This window comes from Pyrus communis, chromosome 14 (assembly GCF_041283825.1).
Source record: "Pyrus communis isolate YQ-2024b chromosome 14, ASM4128382v1, whole genome shotgun sequence".
Lineage (NCBI taxonomy): Eukaryota > Viridiplantae > Streptophyta > Magnoliopsida > Rosales > Rosaceae > Pyrus > Pyrus communis.
In genome coordinates, this window is record NC_142578.1 from 9,245,888 (window position 1) to 9,255,632 (window position 9,745).

Sequence of the window (9,745 nt, forward strand, 5' to 3'; positions counted from 1 at the left end):
TTGAAAACAGAATGATCGGACGGCCAAATACAAATCAAGATCAAAATCCCCCCAAAACCAGTGGTATAACACACAATCAACACAATCAACTGATTCAACTCTGCATACACACGGCGCACAAAGACTCAGCAGCAAACCACCACCTCAAAAAACCAAAGCGAAAATCCCAAAGCCTCTGCCTTTTGGTCCTCCCTGTGACTCTGCGTTCTGACTCAGTGACTCAGTGAACTCGTCTTCGTCTGCAAGTCAAAACACCGGCTGCGAGCCTGCGAGCGGTAGCCTCTGAAAACCGTGACCGAATTTACTGAACTACCCACCACTGTCACCTAAATTCATTGACTATTATTTTTCCCATATAAATATTACAAACATCCCTTCCATTTTCTACATTCTCTCGATTTTCTCATATTCGCAGAGAGAGAGGAAGCTCCGTGCGATCCAGTTGAGATTTGAGAAATGGCGGCAACCAAGTACAAGTACCTGATAGAAGTGGAGAAGGCCAAGGAGGCCAAGGACGGGAGGCCGTCGCAGGGACCTGTGTACCGGAGCCTTTTCGCTAAGGATGGCTTTCCTCCTGCGATTCCAGGAATGGACAGTTGCTGGGATGTTTTCCGGTACTATTTTTGTTTTTAATCTAGTAGTTATGTTTGGTTGCCGAGAAAGCGCAAGAAAACGAAAGAAAATTAACAGAAGTTATATTCTTTGCTTGGCAGTTTGTTGTTTGATGCAATTTTTTTTTTTTTTTAAATTAAAGTTTAAAGTACCTGTTGAGCTGAATGCTTCGTATATATCGAACTCTGAACTTGGGCGATTTGGAATTTGATTTTTCGAAAGGATTTTGTTTCCACTTGATTTTTTTATTTCTCAGTGATCGAGCGTGGTACGGATTTTTCAGTGTTTTTTTTCCTGAGAATTTCGGTTGTGAAGTTTGTGGCCTTGACTAAAAAAAAAAAAAGGTGGCAGCTTTCACAATTTGAACGCAATAAATTCAGTTTTTTTACCATTCTAAAGTGATGCAGTAAAAAATTTCACGGTGAAAATTGTTTTGGTTTTCGATAACGAAATGCAAAAGTATTGCTGACGAGATTTGATGTAAATCGGGTAGCTTGATTGAAAATTCAGTTGGTTCGGTTTTACTATAGAACAGCATAACAATTTGATCTGTCCACAAAATCGATGACATTTAAGTATGATTTTTTCTTGTTTGTAAATGGTCTTGCTTGTGTTGCAGCATGTCAGTGGAGAAAAATCCCGGAAATCCAATGCTCGGTCGTCGGGAGATTGTGAATGGGAAGGTATAATATCGTATTTGTAGGTCATCTGTGTCTATCTGCCGTGATTGCGTTCTTTCTACCTAATTATTTTGGTTTGTTGCTAATATGTAAAGTTTTGCTTCTTTGCAGGCTGGTAAATATGTGTGGCTAACATATAAGGAAGTTTATGATGTGGTAGTCAAAGTTGGAAATGCCATTCACAGTTGTGGTGTGGGCGAAGTATGTCATTGTCTGTTCTCATTCGCTAATTTATTTTTCGTTCACTGCTCCGCCAAGTCTTCTCCTGTGCAATTTACGTGCATATTATGATTCAGCGTATTTACTTGTGATTGCAGGGAGACAAGTGTGGTATATATGGTGTCAACTGCCCAGAATGGATTATGAGCATGGAAGTATGCTGTCTTTTTCCATTTTCTTTTTCTTCTGTAACTTCTTCCATTTGTTTTTCCTCTTACCTGTTTGGAAAAATGCTTACTTGATAAAGTTGGTCGGGTTTTCAAGCATATTTTGTTTTGTTACTTCCCATTTTCTACTGATATGGTCCGTTAAAAGAAACAAGAAAAGAAGTCTTTTCCTGTGCATTGTGGTATCCTTGAATTCTGACGTGAGGAGTTTACATCGAGAAATTTTTCTTATATGTCTGGTATCTCTACTTAGGCTTGCACGCTGTATGAAACGTAGTTCATTCATATTTGGTTATATTGACATAAGTATCCTTTGCTCTGGGAAACTATAGTTAATAATAAAACATTTCTGCAGGCTTGCAATGCTCATGGACTCTATTGCGTGCCTTTATATGACACCCTAGGTAGGCATATCTCTTCTTTATCATGTAGTCCGCCCCAGTCAGTTGGGTTGAAGGGCTTGGTTGATATAGTTGAGGTGTACCTTAACTCGCATTTTGTGATTTTCCAATAGTTTTTTTAATATTTTTTTTACCCCTAATCTCTGATATATGGTTTAGGTGCTGGTGCTGTGGAATTTATCATATGCCATGCTGAAGTTTCAATTGCTTTTTCTGAAGAAAAGAAGATACCCGAGGTACATGATTCTATATCTACAATTTTATTGCTTAGTAAAGCTTTAATGTGGTACAGGTACATCAGAGCAGAGGATACTTTTGTCAGATTATACTGAAAATATAGGTTCAATATTGACAGTAACTACGTAAAAATGCTAGTTGGTGACAATTTGAGAGTAATGACATTTTGAATCTGCTAGTGCTCATTCATGTTCTCTTCTTTTACTGTCCTTTCAGCTGTTGAAAACATTTCCTAGTGCGGCAAAATATCTGAAGAGTAAGTCGCATATTTCTCATATTTTTTCCGAGATTCTTTGTGTATGTATCTGTTGCTATTAAAATAACTTCTTTATCCTTATTTTAAATGCAGCACTTGTGAGCTTTGGCAATGTTACACCTGAACAAAAGGAAACACTTGAGCAGTATGGAGTGGCATTATATTCATGGAGTGAATTTCTGCAACTGGTGGGTTCTATTTTTGTTCTCCCAATCTCTTCTGATGTAATAAATTATATTTGTGACCCAAAGCAAGTTTTCTGAAAACAAAAGAAGGACAAAGGCCTCTACATAACTATTATGGGGAAAATAGTGAGGAAATTTCTTACGGAAAATGATTCTTCTCTATCTGTGTGTAATTACCGAACTGCTAATCAGTTATTTGAAAGATAATTACTGTGTGATAATTTAGAGGAAATGTGTAATGTATTAAGGGAAGGGATTCCGGCTGTCATATTTCATGCACAGTTTGGTTAATTATTTATTTCCAAATTATCAATACTGTACATTTTTCTGGTTTAAGTTTTAAATATGTTCCTGCAGGGAGAGAATAAAGATTTTGACCTTCTGGTAAAAAAGAAAAGTGATATCTGCACTATAATGTATACTAGTGGAACAACTGGTGACCCCAAGGGAGTATTGGTATCCAATGAAAGCATCATTACTCTTCTGGCTGGGGTGAAACGTTTGCTAGAGAGTGTAAATGAACAGGTGAGTTCCTCTTCATTTCAAACGACATACCTCATTTTGTGCGAACAAGAACTGGTTACTTGTGTTTTAGAATACTGACTTTTGCATTATATTTTTTGTTTTCTTTTTCATTTTTAAAGTTGAGTGAGAAGGATGTATATCTTTCATTTCTTCCTCTTGCACATAACTTCGATCGGGTGATTGAGGAGTTATTTATCTGGACTGGCGCCCAAATAGGGTTCTGGTGTGGGGTGAGTACAATTACTTATTGTTCGTTTCTAACAATAAATTTTAAGTGTGATTTTGACTTATATGTTATTTCTCATTCTTCAGGATGTCAAATTGTTAACTGAAGACATTGGGGAGCTAAAACCGACTATCTTCTGTGCGGTTCCTCGTGTATTAGACAGAATCTATGCAGGTACTGTTCAACCATAAGTACTTGTTGACTCACATTCCAACATCTTAAGCCCTTGGGAACAGTGATGAACTAACATGGTACCTGAACAAGAGACCTTAGGTTGAAATGTAACATGTTGGGCTCCAATGGTGGGGAGAGGCTCACATGTGAGGGGTCTGTTGTTATTAAAGTAACCATTAGACCAATCCTAACATCATAAGCTTTTGGGAATAGTGGTAATACAAGTACATTTACCTCCCGGATTAATTTGCCAATGAATTTGATTTTCTGGATCTTTCGCTCGAGTGGAAAGTAATGAAAGAAACCATTCATCTCAGTGGAGGGATCACTTTGTCGGTGCATGATTTTAGCCATGGAACTGAGGCTTCTTACTCGTTGATGCAATTATATAAATATTGCGTAATAACTTCAACTGATATGCTATATAATTTCTATGCACATTCCAGGCTTGACACAGAGGATTTCGTCAAGCGGCTTTGTGAAAAAGACCATGTTCAATCTTGCATATTCATAGTACGTGCCATTCTTTGTGTTGATGATTAGTAAAACGCTATATCTTATCAAATTTTTCTACATGCCTGTTCTGAAAAGGAGCTTGAACTTGTGCTTTATCCTATTTGTTGTATCCTTCTTCTTACTTCCTAAACAAGATACATTGTATCTGCATGTGGATTGCTATTTTTTTTTCCTGAAATATCCTGTCTATTTGTTTGATGTGCATGTACACCTGTGTGGATTCACTGCAAATTTGGTGAATTTAGACCTACTTGATATTAAGGCTTGAAGTAGATATAGATATTCGTGCTCTTAGTGGAAGTAGATAATAGGATAGTTGTTATTTCAACCTGATATGTTTCATCTGGTGCTGCAGCAAGTATCATAACATGCAAAAGGGCCATGGGCATGCACAGGCGTCTCCCATTGCTGACAAAGTTGTGTTTAGTAAGGTAGTGGATTTCTTTTTCCTTTCTACTTGAACATGCTCCATATTCTATGAACAACAATTGTAACCCTATTATCCTTCCTAGATTGAGCCTAATTTATGTTCCGACAACTTCAGGTAAAGCAAGCATTGGGCGGTAGGGTGCGGCTTATACTGTCTGGAGCTGCTCCTCTTTCTACTCATGTAGAAGCTTTCTTACGAGTGGTGGCGTGCGCTCATGTTTTACAAGGATATGGTAAGCTATCTTCAGGAGCTATACTCAAGGGATAATATATGCTAGTTTTCATTTTATCATCAACTTTATTGGTTCATCTCGGTACATTGATAACGTATTCTGTATATATGCTACCGTAGGTCTGACAGAGACTTGTTCGGGGACATTTGTATCACTGCCAAATGAACTTTCAATGCTTGGCACTGTGGGACCTCCAGTTCCGAATGTGGATGTGTTCCTAGAATCAGTCCCCGAAATGGGATACGATGCTCTTTCAGACACACCGCGTGGAGAAGTATGTGTAAGGGGGAACACTTTGTTTTCAGGGTACTACAAACGCGAGGACCTCACCAAAGAGGTCCGCATCGATGGCTGGTTCCATACAGGTTTTGTTCATGCTGGTGTATTTCGTTTGCCTGTTATGGTTCACATATCACACACTCCAGGGATTAACGTTTGCCCATAATTATCTTTGTATCAGGGGATGTTGGTGAGTGGCAACCAGATGGAAGCTTGAAAATCATTGACCGAAAGAAGAATATTTTCAAGCTTTCGCAAGGAGAGTATGTTGCAGCTGAAAACTTGGAGAATATTTATGGACTTGTTTCTGATATTTACGCCGTATGCCTTTCTGCTTTCGTAATTGCATTTCAAAATTATGCTATTCCGTCTGCTATTTTCTTTCTGCGTGCAACTTTTTAGTAGAAAATGCTCATCTAGATATAGTGACTTGTGTATTCAAGTAATACGTGCATTCAATGCAATATTCTGGTTTAACTATAGTGGGATTTGTTTCTACTGCTTGATATGAATTTGTACTAGTCTGATGGTTCGTAATTTTTTTTGTGCCAATTTTAGATATGGGTTTATGGGAACAGCTTTGAGTCCTTCCTGGTTGCGGTAGTTAATCCCAACAAGCAAGCAATTGAAAGTTGGGCTCAACAAAATGGTATATCTGGTGACTTCAATTCTCTTTGTGGCAATGCAAAGGTGAAAGAACACATACTAGGAGAGCTCAACAAGATTGCTAAAGAGAAAAAGGTTTCGCCCTTCTTAATTTGAGTACCATAAATTTGTAGTCATTGGTGGTCGCAGAGTTAATTTTGGCTTTCGAAGAATTATGTGAAACTCTTTGTGATGCTCGTGTTGTCTTTGGTAGTTGAAAGGTTTTGAGGTAATAAAAGGTGTTCACCTCGACCCAGAACCATTTGACATGGAGCGTGACCTTATCACTCCAACATACAAGAAAAAGAGACCCCAGTTGCTTAAACACTACAAGGTGATCATTTTGTATGAGTTTCATTTATGATGGATTACTTCTTATATGTTAGTGCCGGTGATAGCGCTGACTCAATTCTTTTGATGCCTAGGATTTGATCGATAACATGTACAAGAGTGCAAAATAAGCCCGATGCCTGAAAGATGATATACACATGCGGAACCAGAAACCCTAAAGACGTCGTTCAATTCGACAAGTTCTTTTTCAGTTTCTGTTTTTATATTTGTGATTGTACATATGCTTCTGTACACACCTGGTTTTCAGTTTCTGTTTTTATATTTTTGCTTGTACATATGCATATGCATAATTGCTTTTTGCCATTACGGTAAAGCGTCATCTACAAGAGTTTTGTAACCTAATTAGTTTGTCTTTTCTCATGGATTTTGGTTTGAGGGTTTGTTGACTTTCTCAAAACACCACTTTTTTTAGAACAAGTGATAATCTACACTTACACTATGATTGAAGGGTGCTTGAATTTACAATGTAGTGAGTTAACGACAAGGTCACCAGAGCAATCCACCACTTGCATGTGATCTATAACTTAGTAATGGTTAAAGAGTATTCACCTGTGTACATGAGATGATACAAATATTTCCCGACACAAGACCTACGATGAAATGATGATCAAGGGGACTGAAATGAGAATTGGACATGAAGAAAACCTATCCATAGAATCCTACCATAGAAACAAAGGAATGACAATGGTGTTGCCTGTTCCATTGAAATTTGACAACCACAAAACGGTATGTTGCTTCCGATTATAAGAAAATTTTATGTCCAGATCCACATCGAAGCAATATCATACAGAATCGACACTAATCCAATTTTCTACAGCGACTTGTAGACATCCTTGGAAAAGAAACAAGAAAAGGATCTCAACTATGATTACAAAGCACAAGATTACCATGGCAGACAGCTACTAGGGCGATGCGTTGTAAAATCTGGATGCAATCGTGCGAACAGCTCCAGCTTAACCCGATTCTGTGTTAGGTAATACAGCGCCCTGATCAGGAGGCGGCACAAGGGATAATGATGAGTACTGCAGCGCGAGCAGCTCCTCTCTACTATACTTCAATCTTTGATCTGGTTCACAAGATTTAGGAATTCAATTAGATGATTTGTATAAACGCTGCTGCAGAAGAAAATGCTTATATATAAATTTTACCTAGAAAACCTGGCAACACTGGTACATTTTCCTGCTTCTGCTTCTGCTTTGCCTGTGAAGCCTTTCTATTTGATCGTGAAGACGATGGGCTATTAGAAACAATCTGCTTTGACGGAGAGATATGAACAAGCTCATGCCTTAATTCAATCTGAGGATGAGCTTTACAGAAGGATGAGATCGCATCCTCGGTTAAGAGCCAACAACCACTCAGGTCCATCATTCTTAGGGTCAATGGAGGTTTATATGAATTGAGCCCGGAATTGGTCAGAACACCATCATGAACGCAAAGATTTGTGAGCTTTGGTATAGACGATGTGTGGTAAAGCGAGTTGTCTGTCAGAGATGCACTTTTCAATGTTAAATCGGTTAACTCATGGAAGCTCTTTAAAGGGTCAAGAGCTGCATCCATAACTTTCGTATCCTTCAAATTCAACTTTTCTAAGTGTTGGAGACTTTGAAGTGCTGACAGTGAGAGAACTGGAGCTGACTCAGGTTCAACCTGGTGAATGACACCTGAGAAAAGAAAAACACATAATTATGTCACAAATTCCTGCAGCTGAAAATTGTTCACTTCACCGTCTGCAGTGATTTTCTCGAGCATAGTTCTGGACAAAACCAGGGCTCTAGCATTTGTATACCATACCTTTAATGTTCGTATTGCTCAAGTCAATAAATTTCACAGATGGCATCATGCTAATATATGAAACGGCAACATCATCAATCGATGTATGAGATACTGACAAGAACTCAAGATTGGGTACATGTCCAGTGACAACTCCAACTCCAGCAGAGCTGACTCTGGTGCGGCTAAGATTTAGATATTTCAAATTTACTCCAATACGTGCAATTAGTTCAAGCCAATCATCCCCTATTGTACTTGAACTGAGATCCAAGTGTTCCAGAGCATTTAGATGAGATAAGAAGTAGAATTTCTGAAGCGAGGAGTTGGATAAATCCAAAAAGGTCAAAAAAGTTTTTTCAATATCATGGAAGGCTTCAAACTCGTCCCCAAACGTAGCTCCAGAAACAATAAGCTTAGCCAAAGGAGCTCTAATTGTACAATTGAAGCTGGTGAATGACACCTGAAGTAGAGAATTAATTGTACAATTACTCATGTTTAGGGATTCAAGGGATGACAAATTTGGTAACTTCGTCACACTGGTCCAAGCCAGATTGAGGAAACTCAACTTGGGAAATGCTTGAAGAAGAGCAGCACCTTTGTCAGATATTTTACTCCCCCAAAGATCAAGGTACTGCAGTTTAGTAAGTACCTGAGAAAAAATATTACAAAACAGAAGTTCAGAGTGAAACGGCGAAACAGTGAATGAAAGAAAAGAATCATGTATGAACTGCAACAAGCAGATATAACAGTGTGCATCAAGGGTGAACATATTAAGTTCAGCCTGCGAAGATCTCAGGGGCCAAATTCTATCAAACCACATGAAATATACAACAGAAATTTCAACATCAAGCTAAAACGAATCATGTCTTTACTTCAGTGACAACCTAAGAAAAACTTACAGTTTAAGAAAAAGACATAAATTGTCAATACCAGGAACTTCTATCAATCAATGACAAAAAAAACATGTGCTTAAGCATCCGAAAACCGAATTACCTGAAGAGAACTCAGTGCTTGATCAGTAACAGGCAAACCACCCAGGTCCAGGAGAGACAAGTTTCTCAGCAAAGCGAGAAGCATAACCCCATTCGCCGACACACCTGTTTCAGAAATGCACAACTTTTCCAAAGTTGTAATGGATAGAAGATGCCTAATCCCAGCATCAGTAACCTTGGAGCATCTCGAAAAGTCCAACTCCCTCAAACTCTCCATCCCTAAAAAAAACCCAGTAAAATTGTAGGAACTTAATAAAACCCATGATAAAAATTCGATCTTTCCTTTAATTTCGGTAAAAAAATCTAGAAAAATTTATAGAAATAGCATTGTACCAGTAATAGGCCAAAGAGCAGAGGCAGTGAGTCTACGGCAATCAGAAACGTTCAAAGATCGCAAGTACCGAAATGCCCCTAGGTATGCAATCCATTCGGCGTCAACGGAGCTCTCCCCTCGCAGATCAACCTCCTCCACGCTGTTTTTGAATAATCTACACCAAATCCCCACAACCCATTTAATTCACATCGTCAAGTAATCGAATTTCCTTAAAATCAAGCAATTTTGCAGCAGTTTTGTTAGATTTTGGGCACGGGTTTCTCGGGAAACAAACAGAAAAAAAGGTGGGAAACTTACTCGAGTAAGGAAGGGAAGAGGAGGCGGCGGGAGATGAGGCGGCGAAGGAGAGAGTCGGCGAGCTGAGGAGGCAAGCGCTCGAGACTCCGTCGCTGCCTCCGCCATTTCTCGACGATGTCTCTGCTTTCAGAGGCGACTTGTACGCAGAGCTCCACCAATTCCACCGCCATCTCTCTCTCTCTCTTATTTTCCCTCTTTGGCTTTTGTGTTTGTGTTT

The 9,745-nt window shown here is 38.9% G+C and overlaps 2 protein-coding genes across 4 annotated transcripts; one reads left to right on the plus strand and one right to left on the minus strand.

The window, feature by feature from the left end:
• On the plus strand, positions 1-6,600 carry LOC137713590 (long chain acyl-CoA synthetase 4-like). Of its 3 annotated transcripts, none has more exons than XM_068452907.2 (20): positions 1-275; positions 416-614; positions 1,232-1,295; positions 1,404-1,493; positions 1,610-1,666; positions 2,034-2,082; positions 2,239-2,315; positions 2,533-2,572; positions 2,666-2,760; positions 3,115-3,282; positions 3,402-3,512; positions 3,595-3,682; positions 4,129-4,195; positions 4,554-4,629; positions 4,743-4,860; positions 4,980-5,225; positions 5,321-5,460; positions 5,698-5,880; positions 5,999-6,118; positions 6,210-6,600. In XM_068452907.2, exons 2-20 carry the CDS (start codon positions 457-459, stop codon positions 6,243-6,245), a joined length of 1,983 nt encoding a protein of 660 aa, XP_068309008.2. In that variant the 5' UTR covers positions 1-275; positions 416-456; the 3' UTR covers positions 6,246-6,600. The 3 variants fall into 3 exon arrangements, 2 of the variants coding, with proteins under 2 accessions (XP_068309008.2, XP_068309010.2); XR_015955750.1 differs by lacking the exon at positions 1-275 and having other exon boundaries at positions 316-614; positions 6,210-6,319; positions 6,376-6,578; XM_068452909.2 differs by having other exon boundaries at positions 9-614.
• A 320-nt stretch (positions 6,601-6,920) lies between these two features.
• LOC137713591 (Leucine-rich repeat (LRR) family protein) lies at positions 6,921-9,745 on the minus strand. Its single transcript, XM_088684249.1, has 7 exons — positions 9,529-9,745; positions 9,231-9,385; positions 8,899-9,116; positions 7,927-8,554; positions 7,284-7,796; positions 7,140-7,201; positions 6,921-7,087 (listed from the first exon to the last, which is right to left on the minus strand). Exons 1-7 carry the CDS (start codon positions 9,696-9,698, stop codon positions 7,019-7,021), a joined length of 1,815 nt encoding a protein of 604 aa, XP_088540375.1. The 5' UTR covers positions 9,699-9,745; the 3' UTR covers positions 6,921-7,018.